Below are 25,791 nucleotides of genomic sequence, written 5' to 3'. Positions count from 1 at the left end.
TTTACTACACACAGCACTGTCTTATATATTTAGCTTTTCTTCCTCACCCCCTCCTCCAACTTTAGCAGCGAAAGATTCTATCTATGCAGAGATGAAAGTTTGTTAGCAAAAATATAAAATAGCTGAAAGGCTTTGCAAAAGTTAAGTCTCAGATTAAATATAATTAGGTATTTTTCCTGGATGCCTCGTGTGTGACAGTAGGAGGGACACACAGTCTCTCTGGTTATCCCATGTTGCTTTTTCCCTACAGCACAATCCAGCAATTGGCTGTTCCCTGGTTTTTGACTGGAAAATTGTGATTGCTGGGCTTTGTATCCATGTGGGGCTTTGTTTCACTGCTCATCCTTGCCAAATCTGCTCTCTCCATAAGCACTGGTTGTGCCCCAGTGGAGGAGGAGTGAGAGCGTGGCTGGAGGTGAGTCACCCCCACTACATGGAGTCTAAATTATTCAAGGAATCACAGACTGAAAAAGAAAGGATGAAAAATATATTCAAACATCGATTCTGCTACCCACTTCTTTCTAAACAACGGGTTTGCAATCACATTTTGCCATTAAAAAAAATCCATTTTCCCCTCTCCAGAGGCTCTGTGGAAGACTGGGAGTCAGCAGGTAGATCCATCCAGAGAAACCTGCATTTGGCTTTCTGTGGATGCTCCTCTTTAACCCTGTGTCAGCACATCTGACTGTGGAGCTCTCTTGCCTGTACTGAGGAAAAAAGGAAGCTGATTAAGTAGCAAATGCTTGAATTAAACGTGATTAATTTGCTTATATCCCAGTGACTTCAGATTTCATTCGGTGTGATGAAAGGGGCACACATTAAACCAAACAGTTAACCTTGAAGTTCATGTCAGTCTTTTCACATTTTCACATTCAGTTTTCACCATCATTTCTCATACTTTCAGTGTTTCAACATGTACTTACAACTCTTCTATTTATATTAAAGGCCTCACAGATTATTTTGTGTTATTTCTGGCCACTGTATCTTTATTCCTTTGGACGCAGAAGAATTGCAGCTAATTTTTCAATTTTTTTTTTTCAGTGCTTCCTAAAGAACCTGGAAACCACAGAGCAAATAAAGAAATTAGAATTGTATTTGCAAGCCCAGAGCTGACAATAATGTATTACAGGCGAGAAAATTTGCTTTAAGGCATTTTTGGTTTCCCTGCACCACCCTGTATCTGGTCCCACCAGCTGCTCCTAAAACTTGTACTTCAGCTGCCATAATCTTGTCATTAAAGGTGGATTTAAGTTTTAAGAACCAATGAACAAACCTTTTTACTTGCAACCAGAGGCTGGGAGATGACTCTGCATTTCAGGTGCAAGCTCAGCTTTACTCCAGCGTTCAGCACTAATCCCATAAAATCGAGGTTTGGATGGGACCAACCCAGGGCAGCTCCTTTAGGGAGATGCATCTATTTGCTTTATTGTTCAGCTGCTGCCTCCTGACTTTTCAAATCTCTTCAGTGTCCTTGTTTCTGTTTCCTATCCTTGCAGTGGTAACAGGAGGCAAAAAGCTGAACTTGACCACATCCGTGAGAATGTCAAGCATTTAGACTTTATTGGTTTAGAAGCTTACTAAATTTAAACAGAAGCATTAACGTGGCCTTAGGCTCTCTTGACAGTTATAAACTCTTCCTTGGGGGGATTTCTGTAATGCTTTCTAATCAGCTTAAGGAGTTAATTAAACAGCTGTCACTTAGCTTCTTAATTCTGAGACTTGATGCTAAATAAGATTTGAAATTAGTTATGCATGACTGAAGAATGGATTCTCTGATACAAGCAAGATGGCTGCTAGCTGAGCAGAAGGAAAATCTGGGTCTTTTTTAAACTAAATAGTGAAAAGATTCAAGGTGGTACCATGGATTAATGCTCTACATGCTGATTAATAGAAAATATATTAAAAAAAAAAAAGAGGAAAATGGAGAACGTTATGGAATGCCAAATGGGATGGATTTACAGGCAGCTATTACTTCTCATTTGGTGATGTGCTCTGGACTTCTGGAGATTTCAGGGATCATTTTATTCTCTTCCCTATTGCAGTCTGTACATAGCTAACCCCAAAGCCAAAATACCTATCGATAACAAAAAGGAACATGCTTGATTTTTGAAATTAGATCTTTAGCCTGCAAAGATATTTTCCACCATAATAAAAAAAAAAATAGTTGGAGATCTGCTGTGCTTATAGGACATGTATTACAGTGTTGTGGGGACTTTTTAATGCCTTTTTTCCTTGTGTATTGTAGGAGGAGATGCCCTTCTTCTGGCTGGTGTGAGTGTAGCAGGTGGAATGATGCTCTTCACTTGCAAGAGAGAAGCTACAATATATTTTACTGATATATAAGAGAGTAGGATGACCAAATCCAATGGTAAATGCAACAGTGGTTTAACGAGATTCAGTGGCACTCAAGGTGCACTTGAGTATTTACTGTATCAAAAACAGGGTCAGACAGAACTCTCAGGGAGACCCTTCTTTGGACTCATGAGGTTGAAAAGGACTCCCCTGTGTACTAAACTTCACAGAGCAGAGTGCAGGTGCAGCTGGATCCAGGCTCAGTCCCACACTTGGTCAGAGGTTCATGTCTAAAGGATTGTGTGTGTGCAACCAGTCCTCTGTACCACTTAACTAAGACCTCAGAGTTTCACTGCTTTCATTCCCAATTCCCTTGCTGAGCACCTGACACAGCCAGGAACCTCTCAGCCTCGAGGATTCTCTCAGCCTGGAGGAGTAACCTTGAGAGGTTCCCTACTCAAGGGTTGATCTTGGTGTGCTGCCCACTGTTTGTGGAGTGAGACAATTGACTTACAGTCAGATTTGCATAGCAGCCCTCAGCTGCTGAGCAGGATTTATGGCCCTCAGCTATTGTGTTATCTGTCTCCCAGAGTCCAACTCCAGCCAGATGCAGCCATCAGGACCACCACTGGTGGCTGTTGCTTCAGCAGAAAAAGGGGGGGCACACTGACCCCCCCAGATCCATCCAAGTTATTTTGAGGAAACATGTCTCCAGGTCTTTTTTTTTGAAAACAAGCTGGTGCCTTGCTCGCTGCTGCTTGTAGCTGTGTGAGGGCTAACAGGGATTCGGTGTTAAATTGATGTGTTGACTCATGTTAAAATGCTTTTGGAAAAGAATGTTGACAGTTAGTACTGAACTTTTCTTTGTCAGAAGTTGGATGTGGGGCCTCAGGGCTAAGCATGAGTTAGTCTTGGGTTTATTTATTTTAAAAATGTATATATATATACACACATATTAAAAATACAAACATAAGGAAATACTGTGTATACAGAGAGAACTAGGGGAAGAAACAGAAATTCCTTAAAATTTGTGAAGATATTGTTAAAGCCCTTTTTTTCACCCCAGGAATTATAAGGCAAAAGATGTCTGAAGGGAAATTAAATTGCAGGGAAGCTACCAATTAAAATTGAAAAAACTAATAGGTATTCACTTCTGCATTTCTACTTAAATAGATGCTTACTGTGTACATCTTCTGAGTGTGTGTCTGCTGGAGGGCTTAATATGCTCAGTTATTTAATATGAATCTCTTCAGTAGGCAAAGAATGCTCACTCCAGAATCTTCTTTAAAGTATTACTATTTATTTACCGTGGTAGCTATTTCAGAATAAAGATTACCTGGTCCTCCATTTCTAACACATGAAGAAACACGTTTTTCTCTGATTATTATTTCATTTTATTATTTGAGGGGTTCACTGTGTGAGAATTATAGAGATATGCTGTGTAATGCTTAGAGAAAGTTCAGCATCTTTTTAATGGCTGCTCAGGGAATCAACTTTTAGCAGTGAGACTATTTGGCTATAGCTTTGCAAAGGCATAACTATTCCCATCTTCCAGTGCCTTGACATCTTATCTCCTATAATCTATGTTAGTTATGGATAAAGAACATAATATTTCTTCAGGAGATTCCTTTATCACTTAAGCAGCAAAAAGCAACAGTTTTAAATTAGTTACTATTTAGATTTATAGCTCTTGCATGCTAAGACTCTCAACTATAAATCTCTGTGTAGCTAAATAAGTATCATGTTCCTTTCCTCAAAATGAAATAATTTTCATATGCTTTCACCAGGGGAACATTAAGACCTTTCTGGCCATTAAACAAGTGCCTGAAGGAGCATTTTACTCTGGCCCTGCTGTGTAAGTTGGTGTAAATGGTTATTATGCCTCTATGTTCAGGGATGAGATGCAAACCAGGTGCCTAAAGAAATCATCCTCCAAGTCCATACATGTGGAGGTACTGAAATCTCTGCAAACAGGAGATACAGCTCAGTTATTCCAGTGTTGATCAGCACAGTTTCAGGCCAGTGCCAGCTTGCTCTGCTCATCTTTTACTTTAGTTGTTGGGTGGATCTGTTTTCCTGAGACTGAACAAGCAGTTGTTGATAGAAAGTCAGAGAACCATCACAGGCATTTGTATGAACTCCAGGCATTACTTCTTGCCCCCCACCTCCCTCAATTCCTTGGGAGAGAGGGGACAAAGATTGTTTTGGAGATATTTATGTTTGTCTAAGAATCAGCAGTGCTGTCACATGCTGTTTGTTGTGCTGACACTGCTGTGTACGGTTCTGAAAGCACTTTATTTCTGAACATGGATCTAGAACACGAATACAGACAAAAACTTTGAGTCTGGGATCTTCTATTTTGGATAGAAACAACATGTGTATTTGCTTCCTTATCTTAGAATCAGGTCTGAATGTGCTCATCTCACTGTTTTTAGGTGCTGTCATTGAAGTTGCTGTGATTATTTACAGAGTTGGGTTAAATACAGACCTGTCAGACAGACAGAGGGCTCTGGGGCAGGACCCAAGGCCATGTTACTGAGCTTTGGAGCCAACTGAGCCTCTGGACATGCAGAAATTCCCTGTGGATTAGATGTACCTTGTGAAAGGTCCCAAGAAGAACAGGGTAATGGCAGTGACACAGCTGAGGTACAACATATCCTGCTTTTATGTGTGTTTCCATAAAGTGACAGGTAACAAACAGGTGGATTAGGATGCAGTCTGTATTCAGGATATCCAAAGCTAGCACTGGAAAAAAAAAAAACAGAGGCTCAGAAGAAATTCATGAAGCTTTTGAGAATCATTCTCAGTTCCCAGCTCTTACCAGGGGAAATTACATTTGCCTTTGGTAAGCAGAACTCATTAATCACACTGTTTCAAAGGCTTGGTTATTAAACTTCCCCTTGCTTTATAAAATAATTGCAAGGGTCATACTGTAATGGATCAACTGGAGGGAGGAAGCTCTGCCTGCTTGGGGGAGCAGGTCTAGGTAGGTGGTGTGGCCTCAAACAGTCCCAGTGAAATGAGATTCATGCCCCAGTGTTTGCAAAACCAGGACCTAACACCTGGATTTTGTAATTACAGTGGATGCTTAATAGCACTTGTTCTGTCAAGCTGCCTCCATGTGCAGCTCTGTGGAGGAGCTACAGGAAAGTAGAAAAAGCTTCTAAATAACCTGCCTGCAGTAACTTTGCTGCAAAGCCCAGGTGTGGGGGAAAAAAATCGACCTGGAAACTTAATTGCAAATCTGAGAACTCAGTTGCCTTAATAATATATTCTGTCCTGAGAACAAATGTGTGCTCAAGACAGACAGGTCTTACCATACAGGCAGATATTCTCACCTTTGTGTGAATTATAATTTCAAAATACCTCCAGGGCTTTTCTGCCGAGGGAGGGAGAGGATTTTCTTCTCAAGTTCTCTTTTTGTGAAATCCTCTTTCTCCCTTCCCTAAGGATCACGGTGAGGATGGGGCAACATTAGCAAGGCAGCTACAAAGTGACCAGGAAAGGGTTTTTTTCTTTCTTTAAATATTGCTTTATTTGTCCAAGAAAAGTGTGTCTGTTTCTTTAAGTAGTAGGAAAAGGTCTTTTTGATGTGAATCCTTTAGATGAGGGAAATCTCAGCTTCTCCTCTTCAGCCCAAGAGGCAGTAGGAGCAATCATCATCTTCTGGTAGCTGGGTTCCAACTTTGTTGTCTTCCACAAGTAAAATCAGGTCAGTCTCAGAGCTCATAGCGTGAGCTATTTAGATAATGAGAATTTAGCACTTGGGGGGCTTTGGAAGCCTTTATTGCACAAGAGCCAACTGAAATCAAGAGCCTCTTGTTCTATGGGGTAGTTCATGGTTCTCAGGCACAGTTCTGAAAGGCTCAGAGACCTTTCCAGGAACGAGCAGGATCTTGTAATTAGGGGTGGAAGGATTGGGGCAGCAATTTGTGCTCTGAGTGTCTTGGCACAGCTCAGGGATATCTCTGGTGCCAGACTGAGGTGACACCCAGGTAACAGAGAGCACTGTGTAGTCTCACACTCTTCATACAATCAGAACTCAGCACTTTTAAATTAGAAGTGATGAATCAGATACAAGGAATGTGTTTTGCAATAATTGTCACAAGAGTGACAGACACAAGTCATGGCTGAGCTCATCTTCTTTAAAGAGCCCAGGCCCTCCTCAGCACCCTTCCTCTTTTTGGGAGAGGATGGCTTTGCACAAGACTCATTAAATGGTAAAAAAAGAGTTTTGGATATGTATTTGCTCACCTTTACCCAACAAGAGCTGGGATAAGTCCTAGAAAACCCAAAGAGGGTCTGATTCCACACAGTCATTTATGCAGGACCTGAACAATGGCACTCCAACTAATTCCCTTGGAGGCAGAGCAAAGGAAAACCACATGTTATCTGTCAGGAGAGAGAGTGTCACTGTTCTGCAGGCTGTGAATTGTTGACTTTGCCAAGACTGCATCCCTGAGGGCAGCCTGAAGCCTGCCTCTGAGGCTGGAGCTGATTCCAGCCTGAGTGTCCAACCAAAGGTGCAGCCAGAGGCCCTGTGCAGGAGGGCAGGGGGCTGGAAGACAAGGACAATTGCAGACAATCTGCCTCGCTGCAGGGACCTGTGAGAGATCACCCAGGAGACTGGGGCAAAGTGGATTTCTGACTGTCCTCAGCCCACACTTATTCCCTAACAATTACACTGTATTTGTCCAGCAATGTCATAGAGTTTCAGTGTGTGTAGAAAACCTTTCAGAAAACAGTTTTCTGGGTAAACCAGCAAGACTTAAGACACTATTTTTTGTGTGATCAGCAAGATTGATGAGCTCCTCAGGATGGAGATTTCACTACTGCTAAATGCAAGGTGCATCTCGTTTATGTGATGCAGGGTCATTCCTCGGGTGCCAGGTGGCTTTGGCACTTGATGAGCACCATAAAATAGCAATTAGGGCGTGACAAAAACTTAACAGCCCTCAATCAGAACTGGGAGTTTGGTTTCAGGATCGAAGGGAGGAGGTTTGTCTTTCCTGCCTGCTTGGAACAGTTCTTGGCAGAACCATTAGGAATTAAAGTAAAGCTGAATCTAGGTGGTGTTAATGAATTAGTAGCAAAATATATTAATTAAAGGGCCTTTTTTTTTTTTTTTTTTTTTCTCTTAGGAAGCAGAGATCCTGAATACAGCTATTCTCACTGGGAAAACAGTGGCTGTCCCTGTCAAAGTGATTTCTGTGGAAGATGATGGGACTGTGACTGACCTTCTGGAATCTGTGGAGTGCAGATCCTCAGATGAAGATGTCATTAAGGTAGGATCATACTGCTCCATTACACAAAGGCAGAGGCCCTGCAAAACAGTGGTGTTCTCTAATGGGATACGTTCTTTCATCTTCCTAACTGCTCTATTGCTGGAACAGAGAGGTTTATTGCTGCTGTTATTGCTGTGTGGATTGGCTCAGTGAAGCAACAAACCAAACACAAAATCACACATTTTCCATCCTGCTTGTCAAATACTTGGAATTGTCTGACACTTCCCACTTTTGAAGTATTTTCAGAGTTCACTCTACCTTCACTTTTTCAATTAAATGGGCTGTGTAGGTTCAGGAGTATTGACAGCTGATGTTGTGGAGACAGAGGTGATTCCTCTGAAGTTGGTTTGCCACACTGGAACAGGAGCTGTAAGATGTTTGCATCTCTTCTCTCTTCTATATATCCTGTAATTGGATATATAATTATTTGGTGTATTGCAAACACCATTAGCTTTACTTTTGGCATTTTCTTTGGTCATAACTGCTACCAGGGTGTCTCACAGGCAGCATGTTGGCCACCAATCATGGACTGGAAATTACTGGATAAGACACTTGGCTGGTGGATTTACTCTGTACAACAGCTCTGTAGCCCAAACTTCCTGCAAGATAAATGCCAGGCAATAATAAGCTGCTCCTCTCAGTTTTGACTCAGTGTGGACTTTCCTAGCCAGTGATGAGGTGAGAGCTTGTAGGAATACCTTTGAGTCCCTTTTTAATACTGAAATCATGGGGTCAGACTGGACCCTTGAGAAAACTGGTGCTTCTTGGAGGCTTTCAGCTGGTCCCAATATTACTACTAAAAGCTTGTAAGAAATCCTGAGTATTTCCCACTCTTCCTGGTTAATGACTGACATGTGGGTGGAAGGGCACAGCAGTGGTGATGGTGGGAGATAAAGTGGAGAATATTCCAGCAGAGTGACAGAAAAGCTGGCTTGTCTACAGCAGCTTTTATCTTTTCTCAAACTCACCTGTGGCTGTCACTTGAGCAGAGGGAACTGAGAGACACAGCCACAAATAAAAGTCAAAATTGAATTTTTTTTGTAAGATAACCAGCATGTCACAAAACAATTGCAAATACTTCAGGCCACCCCTCCAGCTGCTGGAAATCACTCTTATCCCATTAACTTTTGTGAACTGCCCCTTATTGAGGACTTGGCCTTTGTGAAAGTTGCCTTAGCCTAGAGCTGAGTGGATTGCTGAGCATTCTGCCTGTTACAGTTCATTTTAATTTGGATTCACAGAGCTCAGGGCTTGATGATAATTTATGGTATACAAGATGAACACAAGCAATTTCAAAGTCCAGCATTTTTTATGTTTCCTGTTTAAAATCTACTCAGGGTTCCTATTTATCTGAAGACCCACCATGTTGGTATTTTCTGATTAAATGTGTCTTTCTGGCTATATTAGTAGAAATCTTTTTTCTTGCTTCTATGATGCCCTTTTGAATCTGGTAAATCTGCCAAATATAGCAAACTGTTGGACTTAATCTACATCTAAAAACAGAAAGAAATTATTCGGGGTCCTCATGTCATGGAATTTAATGGACTAAGAACTCACTAACTCACCAGCAACTTTTTCTTTTTTGGAGGGAGGTGAACTGGAAAAAAAGGTTTTGAAAGCAAATGTGTCATTTGGAAGACATTTTTAAAAAGTTGGTTTTGTTTTCTGAAGTTGTAATTTATCAGAGTCATTTGGCCTGGTCACTGGATGTTGGTGTAGTGGTTTCTGTCTGACATAACTCTGCAGCAGCCTGTGCTCAGCTCTAGCTCTGGCAAAGAGATTACAGCAGTAAAAGTCATTAAATGTAAGGACATGAACATACCAACACAGGCTTGTGTGCCTGTCCAACCAGGCTGTCACCAGCCAGAGATCAGGACATTCTGAGCTCCCTGCTCTGCAGTAGGAGGGCAGGTTTCAGCAGCATTAAAATGAGTTGCCAGCTTAAAATGAGCTCTTAATTGAAAACGTGTCTCCAGGTTTCCAGTTTACCTGCTCTGTTTCAGGCCAAGCCTCCTTCACAGGCATCTAATGAGGAGAAAGATACATAATTACTGGCCAGCCTTCAGCAAGCAACTGTAATTAGAGTTTCTGTTCTCTGGGAATTAGAGTACTGAATATAAAATGGAAAAAAAAATCTGCTTAAGATGCCCATTGCAATATAAAGATTAAGATTATATTTCTTTGGGTCTTTATTGTTGCTATTTTTCAATGCACCTGTCAAGTAGCATCTAACAGATTGATTATGTCTTTGTGGCTTAGCTTTTATTCTTGTTTTTTTGGTGTTGATTAATGAGGAGGTTAAGCTCATTTTCCTTGCAGAATGAGGATACCTCATTCTTCCTTTCGTTTCAGGGTCCACATTTATTACTCATTTTTTTCATCTGAGACTTCAAAGAACTTTAAAGAACTGGACCAAATTCTACACTGACTCATTTTGTGCCAAACTGCACGTGGCTGAACTTGGTTGAATAAGTCAGGACAGAATGTAGTTCGTTGAAACAATATTTTTATTGCCCAGTGGTTATCTTAAATTATTTGGTCCAGCATGACAGAGTAACCAGACCAAAAAATAGAGGCATGTTATAGGCTCTGTTTTACAAATGACACAGAAAAGTTAAGGTGAGGATTTCAGTGCACTGTAAAGTTCTGAAGTTGATGTTAAAACTCCTGCTGACCTCATGGGAAGGAGAGAGGTTGGTGAGCAGACTTTCTTGTCTTTTGTTAATATAGATCAAATTCTTAAATCAAGAATGGGGGAAAAGGAAAAATAAACATCTTCTAATCTTTCATTTTGAAAAGATATTTTCATTTCAAAATGGTCATTTTTTTCCAAGGCTCAACAAAGCCTAGAAGTCTCCAAAGCAAAACTTCCCAGTGCTCTGGGTTTTCAGTTTGATGAGTTAATTGAAAATCTGCATTTTGGTTGCCCTGAAATGAAAACACCTTTAGGTTCATTTTGTTTGATCAGTTAACTAAAAATTCCAGCACATTCTCAGCTCTGTCCAGAAGGCACTTGCCTGAAGTCACACAGTGAGTGTTGCCAACACTGGGAACAGGATACAGTCTCTCTGTCCCCTTTTTATATTGAACTGTGTATTTATTAGAGGACCCCCATTCAAAATCTGCATGTTATCCAAGTCTGTGTGGCTTTCCAACAAAATACCTTCAGATTATTTCCTCCTAGAGCATCCTGTGCTCCTGGCTCTGAGGCAGGGATGCCAAAGGGAGGCAGGTGTGCTTTGTGCCTGCACTACAAGCAAATTCCTGGGGCAGAACTGAAGGGAGGGTGTTACTTCTGGCATCCTTTGCACAACCTGAGAGGCTGTGCAGGATGTTACAGCCTGGCCTCTCCCTCTGAATTCCCATTTCCCAAGGCTCTACAACCAGTTCTGGCCGTGGGATGGTTGCCTGGTGTTTGTGCTCGTGCTCTGCAGAGTCTCGTCCCTCTGGCTTCGCGTGAGAAGCGAAGCAGGAATGTTTATCCCTCCTTGCTGTTTACCAGGATCCTGTAGAGCTGGAAAGCAACTGCTGCAGCCACAGCTACACGAGAGGGAGTCAGTGCTGGTCAAGGGAAAGGTTGGCAGCTGCTCTGCTCTGCTCACTTTGGAGTGTATTAGAGGGGATAACAGCACACTTGGCAATTTGTAAAATATTACTGCAGGCTAATAAATCTTTCAATAACACTTAGTGTGGTTTTATCAGTGGCAAAATAACATCTTTTTAATCAAGTGACAGACCTTACAGAACCTGAAGTGCCAGAGCATTTAAAATAGCCTGAAGCAGACAGTGTTTTAAAGCATTAAACTTTTAACAGCTGTTCCTTTTCTTCCTTACCCTGGCGCACTTCAGGGAGAAGTTGAATTCTTCTCAAGTCAGTGGAGTGACAAAGTAAAAAAAATCAAAGGGAGAAGCTAATCGAGCCCAGGATTTTATCTGCTCCTTAGTTTAGCATTGTCAGTTCCAGTGCTGCAGATTTCCCCACTGTACTTCAGTGGCAGTCCATTTGATGCTCTTTTTACAACACATTCTTGGATGCATTGATTACACATATTTTCAGCTGGAAAGGAAAAACCCTCACAGCTGCAGGTCAAAGGCATGGGCCCCCCAATGGAGGTACTGCAAGGATACACAAAAATTTAAAAACATGGGTATAAAGAATCCCAGTTGCCTGGTGATCTCTCAAGTTTAAACTAATAATGGTAAAATAAATCTGTGCCTTGAGGGTTTGGTGAAGATCGAGATCATGACATGATTTTCCACAATATGATGTGATTTCTCTCCCCAGCAGAACTGTCTTGTTCCATCCCCAAAAATTTTGATCCATCTTGGAAAAAAAACTTTAAGTCAGCAAACATAAAATGTAAAAATGTATGTTTTTATTTTCTGCAATGTCTAAACATTTCATTTTGATAGTAAATGATGAAATCATGTCCTGTCATTTCCCCTCAGTTTCAGCATTCCTGACACTGGAATCTTTTTGAACTTTTCACCCCAGGATGAAGTAACTTTGGAAAAAAAAGTACTTTTTCTGCTTTCTTCTAGTAATCAGGAGACAGGGCAGGCTCAGAAAAATGCACTATCAAAACTAAAAGTTGTAATAGTAACTGTGGAGTGCAGTCCATGTGCTGTTGATGTTGGTTATAAAGGAAACAGGAACAATTTTAAGCCGTCTCTGGTGTGAAAAGCAGACATGGCAAAGATGAATTCTGGATGTAGAACAGATATAACAGCCTTGCATCTCCCAGGAATTGTCTGAAACTCACCTAAAGCTGTTGAAGTTACTGGATTTGTCTCTTTCATATTCTGCCAATTCATCATTCCAATGTGAGTCTCAAGAAATAATAAGGTTTCTGTGGCATTATTTGCCTTTTCTGTAATCATCCATACTGAAAATCCCAGCATGGCTGCCACAGTCACTGTTGACTGCACTTCCTTTATGTTTATGAAAGGCTATAAGCTTATAAAACACGAAACTTCTCTGTAATGGAAAAATTCCAAGTAATTCCTGAATAGAGACTTCTTCAAAATTCTACAGAGGATAAGATAACCAGGAATCTGTCCCTTTGTGCTTCATGGGAAAGAATATGTGTTCTTGCAGAGTCAGGGATAATAATCTCTTTTTGTGGGTATTTCTCTTCATTTATTGGAAGAAATATGTCTATATCCATAAAAAAAAAAATGAGGCAAAGTCTAAAGAATATCTGAACAGCAATGTCAAAGGGGACTTGTGTGAGCAAATTTAATCATCTGCTGAACCCACAAGGGGCTGATGAATGTCCCTAATGTGTTAAACAATTGCTAACGTGCAGTTCTGTGACTGTTCAGAACTAAGTGACAGGGAGCTGCCATCCCTTGTCTCTGCTGCTGAGTGAAAATGAATCCATTTATTTTCTTGGGGGATGAGGAATGTGCCTGCTCAGCTCCCTCCCTGAGCTCGTTTGGGATGCTCACGGTGCTCGTGCCAGCACTGGGAAAGAAGTGACACTGGGGTGGGAATCAGTGGCTGAGGGTGAGAGGGTGGCCAGGAGTGCTTCTTTCTGTTGAGTATTTGCTTAACTGACAGGTGAAATGATGGCTTTACCCAGGTATTCCCCTGCTGTCACATCATCAGTCTGATCCCACCCGTGTGAAAGGCTTATCCCAGCCCTGTGCCTGGGAATCCCTCCAGGGAAGATGCTCAGGAACAATCATGAGGATCTTCCAAGTGGCTCAAACTCTTTCTGGTGTGTCAGATTTGTGGAGTGGAAGACACCTGTGTGGGAATGTCCAAATCCTCTTGTCTTTCAAAGGGGATTAGTGGTCTTAGAGTTTTTAGCTGCTTTCAAACCCCAGCTCATTGAAAACTGAACCCCAGCATGTTGAGAAGTGTTCCAGCATCTCAGTGAGAAGAGATTGGTTGATCTCTAGAGAAAATGTGGTGAGGGAGCAAGGAGCAGACAAAGGGAAATGAGTTCTCTTCTTCCTTCCACTGGGCTGAGCCAGCAGTGCAGATGATGTTACACTGATACAAATGATACAAATTGGGCTCAGATCATCCAGTAACACCTGTCTCCAAAACAGGAACCTGCATTAATCGTTACAAATTGGGATTCTTTCTCTTGAAAAGTTCCCTTCAGCTTTAAAACTCTGTTCTTCAGTTCCAGTGACCCTCTGCCACTTTCTCTGAGCAGATGAGGTATTTAGAGCTCTCTGAGCCATCCTCCAGATCATGACAAAAAACTCTGTGTTGCTTTGTTACCACACAGTAAAAAGCTGCAATATGCCATATAAATTACTACCTTCTCAGCCCAACCTGGGATTTTTCTGGACATATCAGATACACCATAGCCACCAAATGACTTTGCTTTAGTTTATAATTTCCAGGACTGTCCAGATATTGTATTACCTATGGAAAGGGTTGGTCTTACTAAAATAAAAATACGTGTAACAAGATATTTTCAACTGATTTAAATATGCTCAAATCCTATGGCTCTGTGAGGACTGTGTCAGTATTAGCTGAGGTGAGGCTTGTGGTGTGGAGGTAGTAGAGAAACTGCTGGTCAGATCTGAAGTATCCTGAATATCAGCTATGAAATAATTGGAAGAAGAAGGGTCTTATTCTAGACATACAAATCTGAAGGAAAAGGGGAGCCTGCATGTATCAGGAAGGCTAAGAGGTGGAAAGGGCATAATGAGCCTGAGTTTTTAATGGTGTCTTGTTCTCTCTTTTTTGGTAATGAAGAAAGGAAGTGTGTTCTAATGGTTAAACCTGGGATGGTGTTTTAGGCATTACAGATTCTAATAAGGGTTCAGTCTGCATAGAGTGTGTGACACTCGATTTTCATTTCTCCCTTAATAAGGTTGGATAACAATCAGATAACCCATTGGCTGGTTTTTCAGATGCTGCACTGAAATGTGCTGGTGATAGTGTGGGCTCTGGCACGTGCTTTCAGCTGTGGTCCCTGGCATGTCCTTTATTTGATCTGTCTCAGCATAGACAAGTACAAAGGATGTATAATGGTCCTGAATTACCCTGACAGATAAAGAGCATTAATACCAAATCCCTGAAAAATGCTTGGAGACCTTTACATGAAATGTACTGTACAAACGTTATCATTATGATTGCTAATAATGTACATAACCCTAACTGGGACAGAACACAGAGTCTTTAGGAAGCTCTGCTGTTAAATTTAACTTAATCACAGCCCATACAAAATGCTACCATGATAAAATATTGGTGACTGAGTAAGGAAGGATTTAGAAATATTTTCAGACTTCTTACGTAACAGAGTCTGTGCAGGTTGGCTGACTGAAGATTTCTTCTCTTTTATTCACTATCTGGACCATTTTGCATTCCTTTCTAGGATGTTTTTTGAGGCAAGCATGTAACCCTCTTTGCCTGAATCTTAGAGGGCAAGGACTTTGTATACCAGGCCACAAGTTAAATGAATTGACTCGGGCAAGGTGAGATTCAGGCCTTTGTGGCTGTTCCCCTGAAACAGGGTACTTTTCAAATTATTTTTCTATTCTGGTTGGAGCAGACAATCATGGTCCCTATTTCTATCCTGATTGGAGCAGGCAGTCATCCTCTCAATTAATAAGAAGTGGAGATATGTAGACACAAGTCTAGAGGGTGAACAGTTCCCTTTGGTAGCTGCATCTCTCACTCCTGCAGTTCTCCTCCAGTTGCCATCCAGCTGTTCCACACTGTCTGTTGCTGCTACTTTTGCTGTTTTCCTGTGCTTGTTGCATCTCTTCTCTCTGCTTCTGCCCTTACTTACCCTTTGAGTTGCCAGTTATTAACCTTCTTATATCAGTCCCATTGCCAAGCTTTCCTGAGAGGTCTGAGACAATAAAATACGTAGTGGCATCCTAATGGCTCGTGAGCACCATTGGCTGCATGTCTAGATCCTGCAGTTCCTTACTTAAGATTTGCAGAAGTGCTCAACTTTGATTTAGGGAGATAGGTAAGCTCAGGCAGAGCAAATGTGTCCCATGAAAGATCAGTTCATCCTTTTCCAGAGATGCCTTTCGTGTGGCATAATTCTTCAAATTGCCATCCTCAAATAGCTCAGAATGAGTATGTTTTGAGGCAGGTGTTTTTGTGCTGTTTGAAGTCCAGGCTCGTGCTCTCAGCTCTTCTCTGATTTTCCTTGGTGACTTTTGGTTGCCCATTAACTTCCCTTGGCAGTCACTTAAAAAAGTGACGTTGTGCTTCTGAAGGATTTCATGAGCATAAGAAGGTAAACCAGCCAAACACACCTGAAAAGTGCTTGAGGTGTCAGAATTCAAGGAGTTATCTGAGTCCAGTTTATTATCAAAAGTAATTATCTGTGATAGTTCTCTTGCTTTACACGTGTGACAGGATCTGATCTGTTGCCTTTTCCAAGACTGTGGCTTGGGTGTTGTATTTGTTTGTAGGACACACCAGTGCAATTAATTTTCCCACGTCAGCTACCCATGGAAATGCTGAACAGCTTTCCTGTTTCAGCCTTAGTTTGCAGCATCATCTTGTTTAACTGGTTGTTGGATGTTAAGCCTGATTTCTGAATCTATTTAGGCATTCAAATCCAATTAATGTAATTGCAAATTAGAAACCTAAGCACCTACAAAAAGTGGCTTTAATGGCTCTTCAATTTTAGTTAAAAGTGTAACTGTGTATTTAGAGCAGGTGGGTATTACAGAAAGCTGATATTTTCTCCCAATTTATATAATCTCTTCCATACAATAACTATTAAAAATAATGTGATTATTTGCAAGCAGGTAATTATTTTGCAGCTGTAAACAGTTTTTGTTTGAGTAAATTCAGGGCATCTCCTTTAAACTTCAGGATTTGAGTGCCTTCAGCAATTTCTTGTAGCGTTTGTGAGCATGTGAAAAGCTGTGGTTAGTGTTTGAGATTCTGTACAGACCTGGAGCTGATACCAAAATGAAATCTATGAATATGACGTTCCATTACATGCTCCATTTCATTCTACCCACAGCCAGAGAGGGAGAAGTGAAACTTCAGTAATAAAGGAAGGTATCATTTGCCCTGGTGACTAGGCATCTGAGGGCACAGTGGATGGTACTAAACTACGTTTTATGCATTGTCTGTGAGCATTATATTAGTTGCACTTGACTGTCACTAAAAGAAAAAATCGGGGGCTTGTCTCACATGCACAAGTATAATTTCTGTTAATGATTGGGTCTCATTTCGGCCACCGAAAATCCAGAGCTAACTCAGTGTAGGTAATGGGATTGCTCTGCACTTTATTGGATGAAGAGAAGAGAAAGTCTGTTCCTTCTTGGGAAATTGTTTGTCTGAGCACAGCTCCCACCATCACTGGATGCTTTAGTTTGGCATCAGCTTCGTGCTGAAAGCGAAGATCAGCCAGAGCCAATTTCAGTTGTTTCAGTGCCACAGCCATAAGTCAGCCCGTGTTTCCTTGAAAGTTCTTCACACATTTTGATGATGCTGAGCTGAGTTTCAAGCTTGTAACAAATCTTGAAAGCCACTGTTTCCCTGGGGCTGAGAATTTCATCACAAGGATTTCACACAGGCCTGCAGATGGGATAAGAAACAGCCCCTCTGGCAGTACAGTTGTATGTACAATGCTAATTTTTGAAGACACCTTGACAAGTAGTTTTCCAGATTCTACCCTTTGTTCCCAGGTTAAACAATGTGTGTGTCTAATCTCATCTCCACTCTCCCTTCTCTAAGTAGATTCAGCTGGAGAGCATTCACTGATACTCATTTCTTTGGAGCCCAGGCTGCCAGGAAAGCTGTGTGGAGGTGTGATTAACCTCATCCTGTGCTTCAGCACCCAGATCTGACAGTTATCATCTGGTCTCCTGCAAGGCTAATTACTGATAAGAGTTTTCTTCATGGGCTGGTTGGTTGTTTTGTTGTTGTTTGGGTTCTGAGAAAACTGAGTGGATAAAATGAGACATTAAACATCATAAAGTGTGCTCAACCCAGGAAAACTGCAGAAAAGAAATTATTAGGGAACATGAATGAATGTGATGATCCCAGAATCACATTAGCTGGGAGTGGACTTCCCCAGCTCAGCAGTACAGGAAACAATGAAGAAATAATCTGTTCCAGTGCTGGTGGAAGGGGGATCCCCAGTGGAAGGGTCTTGGTCTCTTTACCACTCAGTCATCAGCAAAAGATGAGTTTACACACTGCCAAGGGTGAAATGATCAGCTGTTTACAAACTTCTGGCTTAAAGAATTATCTTTAGTCATGTACTTCTGCCAGAGGTTGGTATAATATGTCAAGACAACGTTAATCCTTTTTTTAGCCATAAGCTGCCCCTTATTTTACAGTGGCTTCCCCAGATTTGGTAAGAATTAACTTTGTCTGGTATGTCAGACTCTTATTTTTTATTTAGTGAAAGGATCCAATGAAGGGTTAGAAAATTAACTTGATTGTAAGGCTGAGGTTTTCAATGTACTTTAAGGTCACTGAGCTTGTGTAGTGTAATGGGAGTTGAGGACTCAACTCCAGGTTCCACTGGATAATAATATTCAAGAGATCTGTTTAAGTGCATGATCAGGATGAAATCTGAACCATCCTTGGCAAGGTCTGGCAGTGAGCAGGTGATGTCCACCAACCCCAAAGTAGAAAAGCTTTCATCACCCAGCCAGCTGTAGTGAGTACAGAAAATTCTGCTGAATCCTCAGACCTACTACTCAAATATTGTTACATTTCCTTTTGTAAAGCCTTCAGGTGCAAAGTTCTCTGTTCAGCCCCACCTGTCTGTAGTGGACAGGTTGGAACTGAGAAAGACAACTTATGTCTTCTGGAACCCAGTCCCTGTGCAGGGCAGTTTGCTGGTGGCAGATTTCACATGTGCTTCGGGGCTGCCCTAAGTTTTAATGAGTTTTAATCATAGAACCATAATGAGACCATCACTCAGACAGGCTTTTCTGGAGTTTGGAATGTTTTCTCTTCCTGAGAACAGCTCCATCTTGGCTCTTTTGTTAGGAGCTGACACTGCACTGACCAGTCCAGTTATCTGTAAGTGGAAAAGCCTCATATGTTTTCTTTCCTCTTCAGAGCATGACAGGAGTGCAGGAGGCCAGAGCAGACTGACCAGAGTGTGTGTCTGAGATGCAATTCTGAGATACTCCCTGCTTATTGAACAAAGAAAATAAGCAAAGACCTTGCTGAAAACAGCCTGATGGTGCCTGCATGGGTATCACTGTAAAACAGAGGCAAACTGCTGAGGGTGATTTTCTTACAAAGATCTAAAGCCCTGTAAAATGAACACTGGCTTTCCCGGGGAACGGGGCAGCACCGTGACCTCCCACTGCCTAATTGTCTGTTCCACTAAAACTTACCCAGCCAGCCTGGGGCTTCTGGGGCCTTGCATCAAGTCTGTCATTTGTTAGAGGCATGTTTTACCCTTTCACGTGAAATGCAGCCTGAAATACAGAAAAGAGCAGTTTCTAATTAAACTCCTGCCTAAATCCATTATATCTTCTGAAGACGCAGAGACAGGGAGATGAAAGAACTGTAATGATCCCCATATGTAAACAGAGATGTAAAAGTTTGTTTGGAGGGATGGAGGTTAGAGGGCAAATTGGAAACCAAACATGAAGCCTCCTGGTAGAAATTGAATCACTGCATTAGTTATCGTGGATTTTCGTAAAAATAAAGTAATATTGCACATTCAAGTCTCGGTTCCTAAATGTGAACTGACAGCCTATGAGTTAGCCACTGAAATGATATTATGGACCCAAAAAAAGAATAATAGGGGAAATTGAGAGAGCAGAAGAGAGAGTTGTAATAGAATTGGGCCTTGGTACAAATACGGATCATGAAAGGGAGATTGATTTAGTGAAAGATATGAAAGTCAGAAAATCAAGGCGTTAAAAAGATCATCTGCTCATCTGATAAAGAATGCCTAAGGCTGCACAACTTTTAGCTGAAACAGCCAGATTTGCTTAAGGTAGATGAACTCTAAAATTGTATGAGGAATAATAATATAGTACAAGGAAACTTGCTTTTGCAGCACACAGTTGCTGTATTAAAAAGTTGTGCAAAAGAAAAAAAAGCTTACATGGATCCATCCATTGGAAAATGACCTTTGCTCATAAATTTGGTCAGAAGATACACAATGAAGGAACTGCTGTAGTCCAAAGATCATAAACAGTGATATTTCCATGCTAGCCAGCTCTGAGGATTTGGAGGAAAACACTCTTGGTGAAATGAGTTGTCCAGGCTACTTCTGGGGGTGGTTTGTTGTACCTAAAAAGCAAGTAGGACAGACACAGATGCCGTGTGAGTGGCACCTCCATCTGAGTGTCTGCTACTGTGGAGAGAGTTGGTTTAGCTTGTGAAAGCCTTTCAGGATTCATACCTATCCACCTCTGACTGCAAAGGAATGAAAATCTCCCTTGTGTGAGGGAGGAAGGCTCAGAGATCCAGAGGAAACTGCGCTGAGATCTCCTGTCAATGTCTGAGGGTGATAAGAACAACTCTTTTTTTAGTTTGGAAGCCAAAAATTTGAAGTGCATCTTCATTCCCAGCACTCCTAAAGGTATGAATAACTCCCCATTGAGAATTGCAGCAGTCATAGTTCTGTTCTAAATATCACATCTTCATTTTCCATCTCTCTCCGTTCAGAAGTCCTGCTTTTCAAACAAATTACAAAAAAAGGCTTTGGGGCCCCCTTCTTCACTGCTGTATCTCAGCCCAGTGAAATATTCAGAATCATACACAGAGATTGGGTGAGACACAGCAGAGAAGAGCCCAGGGAGGAGCTATACACATCCTGTAATCAGCTTTTCTCTTCTTATAACATGATTTTTCATGGTGGGGATCACCTCTGCTTCCAAAAAAAGTCTGAATAATCTTAGTGAGTCCCTCAGCATCTTCCTGAGGAAGACAACCCTTCTTCCCCTGAGGGGGAGTTTAATAGCTCACTTGAAAATCTCACAAGCAATTCCTGGAGAAGTTTGGAACACTTTGTGGAGCCTGCTGAGGGTCACAGCAGGCAAAGGGCTCCCTCCTTCTCAGTCTTACTCTGCCTGGGAATGGGTGAGTGACACTCATCAGACACACAGACACTTCTTTCAGGGGCTGTTCTGAAGCTGAGCACGACTCAGTGATGGCAGGGGCACTGCTGAGCAGCTGGAGCTGCAGCACCAGGCTGAGCTCAGGATCATCCCAGTAATACTCAGCCCTGGTCATCAGCTGTTGACTGAGCCCAGTGTGAGCGTGAAGGATAAAACCAGGCTGAGCTCCTGCCAGCTCACTGTGCCGAGAGCTTGCATTAATCAGGTACATTTTTCCAGAGAACTTTGCATACAGTCGAGCTGTCCAGTTTATTCATGTTGTCTGGAAACTAAGAGGAGAGGGTGCAGCTGCCCAGCTGCTCCAGGTGCCTGCAAGGTAGGCCAGGGAATGCTTATGCAGGGACTTGTGGATTAGCATAAGTGAAGCACTGGAGGCTGAGTCTGTCTGGCACAGCACCCACACTAAATACATGAGTGTTGCTGGGTTTTGGCCATGAGGTCTTTATAAAAGAGCAAGTGTGTCTGTGAAGTGCCAGAGATGTGACAGGCTGCACTGTTGTGTCACTTCTGTACCCTGGAAAGGAGTGAAACACTCCCTGTATCCACCTAACTCCTGAATGAGCAGTTACTGGAGAGCCTGGCTATAAAACCTGCTCCACTTATCTTCCTGGGATTTCTTAAGCCCTGTTTCTTCCAACATGTAAGGGAGACACAAGCTGCTGACTGGTACAGTTGTCCCATCAAGTGTCCAGGATTTGCCATAAGCTCTAAAGAGGAGTTTGCTGGAAGAGATCCAGTTCCTGAGCACACAGACCCACCCTGCTCATTCGTGTAGCTCCTGTACCCTGGTGTCTTCACATGGAATACAGCTTCATCAGGGCTTCTTGGTCAGTTATGAGACTTTGTTATTAACATCATCAATTCCTAAAGACTGAGGATGAGCAGGGTAGTTTGCTTTCAGATGGAGTCTCTTTCATAATCTGGCTATTCTTTCTTCTTGGTTGTCTGAAGATAGTTCAGATATCAAACTTCAGGGCTCACCTCAATTTCACAGTAAATAGGTACGTTGTCAGGAAGGAAAGAATGTGAAAGCATTTGGAAGATCAAAGCAGCACGACTCCCATAAGAGGCAATAGGGAACAAGCAGCTAAAATCTTACAAAATGCTTTCAAATCATCCTCCTCCACCTTTGATTCCCTGTCCTGGCTGAAACCAGCTGCCAAAATGTTTTATTGAATGTGTTCCTCCTGTCATTTCTTTGAAAGGGAGAGGAAGCTTGGAGGAACTGTGAGCTCAGGTTGGCAGCAGGATCAACTGCTCTGCCCTTGCAGGCCAAATGGCACCTGGCTGCCCTTCCACGTCACCCCATTAGCTGCCTGGGGCTAAAAGGTTGAGAGCCAGGGCACAGTTTGGCTTCCTCTTTGGTTATGGGGAGAAAAGCCGATGTTTTTCTAATCTTATATTGACCCTGAGCATGTTTTAAGAACTGTCTCTGCTTTGCTGACTGTTAGACCCAAGCACATCAGAGCCTAAATCCCACATATCTGGGCTGTTGCCTTGTGCACTGTGAGAGCTGTAGGCACAGAGAGGTGTTTGCTCTCCCCATGGTTGTTCCTGTCTCTTTTATTACATTTATATTACGAAAGCACCTGCACCTCCCAACAGCAATGAGTCTCAGTGCCCAGAAACTGCAGTTCCCCACCAGAGAGACTGTCCTGTGACAACCTAAACAGCCATGAATAAAACATTCATGAATAAACAGAAAGAACAGGGAAAAAATACCTTTTATGAGGTCAAATGGCAGAGATGAAATAAAAACTGCATCTCTTCAGTCCTCACCTGGACTTCTATCCATTCCACGAGTGTGGGTTTTGTTTAATGATTTTTTTTTTTTCTAGACTATGTCTGTGAGAGGAAATGTTTCTGGCCTGGCTCTCCTATTTATGCTAAATGTAGCTATTTGCATTGTTTAGCTGATTATTCTCAAACCTCAGAGTAATGAGAGTTCATTTCTCATCCCAGACAGCATTTGCAGATAACATTCCCCAGCACTTTGTGACCATGGAAAAGCTTCATAAACAGTTAATTCCTTCAGTCACACAATGAGGATAATAATATCTATACTATATAAATGCATATTTATGTGAAAAAATGCATGCAGAGACACACATTTATGTCATAAACACTGAGACTTCACTATGATGTGCTTTACAAAGTGTTGTCAGGAGGGTTTTTTTGCAGAAGGCTAAAATGCTGTTCGATAATAGAAGTAGTTCAAGTATAAAATGTTCATCATCACCACCATTGTTGTTATTTTACTTGACTGTGCAAAGAAAGAGACACAGAAATGAAACAGTATTGATCCACAGTAATTTCACTGGTCCTAAAGCAGGCTTTTGTTTAGCTAAGGAAAACAGGATGCCTTTGCTTCCATCTTTTTTAATATGTTTTTTCCTTGAGTCTTCTTGATTTAACCAAATGTGACCAATTTTCAGGCAATGCACATCAGAATCCTTCACAAAGTGAGGTAAATTATCACCACTAATGCTAGAAATGCAGGCGAGAATAATATACTTAGCATTTTGTCACGTCTTACAAGGCAAGAAGAAAGTTTGAAACAACATTTGCTTTGTGCAAACTTATCTAATTGCATTCCAGCAACATAAATTCTTGTTGCCAGACTTTAGTTCCCTCCAGGTCCTCGGAAAGGGTGCTGAGTACTGCTTTTGTCTCCTGTCTGGAGGTTCAGAGGAGCTGGGAGGGGCTGTGTTGTTCTGCCTGTTCTCTTGCAAAAACGTATTTTCCAGTACAACAGGACCTGCTTTTGCTTTTCTGATCAATATTGAATCTGAGGATCAAAGATGAAACGCTTGTTTCCCTTTTCACCCAAAATCCCCACGTTTCTCATAGATAACATCATGGACTACAGACAGGAAAAGCTGTGTATCATGTATCTCAATATATGGCTTAAAAATCACTGAAATTTTCAAACTGAGATGAAAGGAACAGTATTTGCAGCTGTGGAAAACATTCCTGAAAGTCCTTTGTCTACTCAGATCTTAAATATTACTGCAGTTGGTAATTATCATCTTGCAGTCCCCAATGATCCCTAGAGTTTGGAGAGTTTCTAGTCAGATCCTCTCTAGTTCAAATGCTTTTCTTCACTGATGTCACCAGGCCAATCTTTCCCCATCCTGCAATTAATTGTTTTTACCCAACTTTATACTTTGCTCTTACCTTTCTTGAATCTCATCTATTTATTTCAGACAATTTTCTACACTATCAAGATCATTTTAAATTCTAATCTTGTTCTCCAGAGAACTTACAACCCCTCCCAGCTTGGCATCATCTTCAAATTTAATGAAATTAATTAAATGAAAATTAAATGAAAGAATCCCATTGACTTCAAGGGGCATTGGAGTGAACCCAAACTGTCTTACAGCTTTCAGAAGTGGTTCAAGTGAAATACACTTATTGCTTCACAGGCCATTTTTGTAAGGGGAAAAGACAGATGCATGCTGAATAATTCAGGATCCTCATTGCTGACTGAGAGAGATTTAAGTAATTTGTCAAAATAATGACCTCTGTTTGCAGTGGGGAGCAAGTGGTTTTGGATTATTTCTGTCCCCAGAGAGGTGCTGGAGGAGCCTGGGTTCATCCCAGCCCCACCACGAGGGACTTGTTTAGAGCTGGAAAATGAAAGGTAAGCAGTAGCAGCAGAGGTGTTTGCAGATGGTGGGAGGCATTTTGGAATGATGATGAGAGTTTCCTTTGAGCCTGATGGAAGCAGTGCTGCTGCCCAGTCCGTGGGATATCTGGGAGCTGGATTGATGGCAGAGAGCAGTTTGTTAAAAACAAGTGTCTCAGGCAGTGTACTGACTCCAGCCACGACAATCTGCTTCCACTCAGGCAGGCATGGCCACAGCCTGACCCCTGTGTGTCAGAGCCCACAGCCAGCCCTGCTCTGCAGCCTGGTGTGGAAACTCAGTTTATCTCCAGTTGTCCAGAAATAGGCAACTGGGGAAGAGAAGGTTGTGTTGGTGGGTTAGGAGAGGACAGAAATCCCCTCATTGCTCAGCATCCCTGCCCACACTCCCAGTGGGGGAGGATGCTCTCTCCCATTCCAATACAAACTTTGCAGTCACTTCTACAGCAAGTGTTGTTTGGAAAACATTCCCTGGCGTTTCAGCCTGTCTGTGTTGGCTGGTGCCAGCTTTCATCTGGCACTAGTGTATTGTGGCTGCTGCTCTGCTGTTGGAGCACAATCCTGCTTATATTTGCTTCTCTGCAAGTGATTTCTGGCTTAAAAAGGCATAGGTCTCTTTGAGAAATTTGTCATGCTTTGCTGTTGCATTATTTTTCTCCTGTCACTTCAGAGTGTTAGCCAACTTTCCAGAGCCTGCCAAGCATGTATGAGTATATGTACATTGCAGCAGATTCTTCCTTTTTCTTCTAAGTGGTGATGTTGGATATCTGAATACTTGCCAGAGGACTAGAACTAGACTTTGCCTGGGCAAACTCTCTATCAGAAAGAGGACTGAATCCTTAAAACTCTTTTAAGTCGTCCTATTACCAAGATGGAAATCTCCTTGTCCTTGTAGCACTGAAGTCTGCCATTGCTAAACATATTTCATCTCCTTTTGCCTGTGTTGAAGTGACTGAAATGCAGTGCCCTTGCTGGGGATGGTGTCTCAGTGACAGAAGTGATTTCAGAGGCCTTTGGTCATTGTTCTGTTCAGTACCAGCTGAGACATGGCTTAGCTCAAGTTGTTGCCTGAAGATCTGGGCTTGAGATCTCAGACTCATTGAAGTCTGAGAGCCCTGAAGAGTTCAAACTCCTTTCATCTTGGCATTCTCCTCTCACTGCAGGGTCTTTTCAGTCACTTCTCCTGTGTAACTCTCACCTCCTTTAAGTCTGTGGAGGTCTCGTTTCGTGCTTGGCTTGGGTCAGATCAGTTCTCAGTGGTGTCCCTAATTAAAATTTATGTATAACCCATTATGGTTTGGGCAGAAATTAGAGGAGCAGGACACTTCTTGTTTGAGGGAAGAAGTGCTGGCCATTTAGGGTGGGATCAAAGCTTACCAGAGTCAAAGAAAAGTCCCCCTTGATGGATGGAAAATGGCTCTACTGAAGACTGGATCCTTGAGCATCCAATCCAGTTTGTTGCTGGAGGGCTAGAGATGGGACATGCCCGTGGTGTGTGTGTCATGCCATGGTTTATGGCAC

General features: G+C 42.0%; 1 protein-coding gene across 2 annotated transcripts in view; it reads left to right on the top strand.

The window, feature by feature from the left end:
• TMEM132D (transmembrane protein 132D) overlaps positions 1 to 25,791 on the top strand; it is a 227,781-nt gene that overhangs the window by 180,363 nt on the left and 21,627 nt on the right. For both annotated transcript variants that reach the window (XM_051769057.1, XM_051769058.1), the window contains exon 5: positions 7,434 to 7,577. In XM_051769057.1, coding sequence (XP_051625017.1) covers positions 7,434 to 7,577 — 144 coding nt within the window. The remainder of the gene's footprint in view (positions 1 to 7,433; positions 7,578 to 25,791) is intronic.

The sequence above is a fragment of the Manacus candei genome, unplaced genomic scaffold (genome assembly GCF_025592945.1).
Source record: "Manacus candei isolate 608988 ecotype Guabito, Panama unplaced genomic scaffold, ASM2559294v1 h1tg000103l, whole genome shotgun sequence".
NCBI classification, from domain to species: Eukaryota; Metazoa; Chordata; class Aves; order Passeriformes; family Pipridae; genus Manacus; species Manacus candei.
Note: the sequence above shows the minus strand (reverse complement) of the source record. Positions and strands in the feature narration are given on the sequence as shown.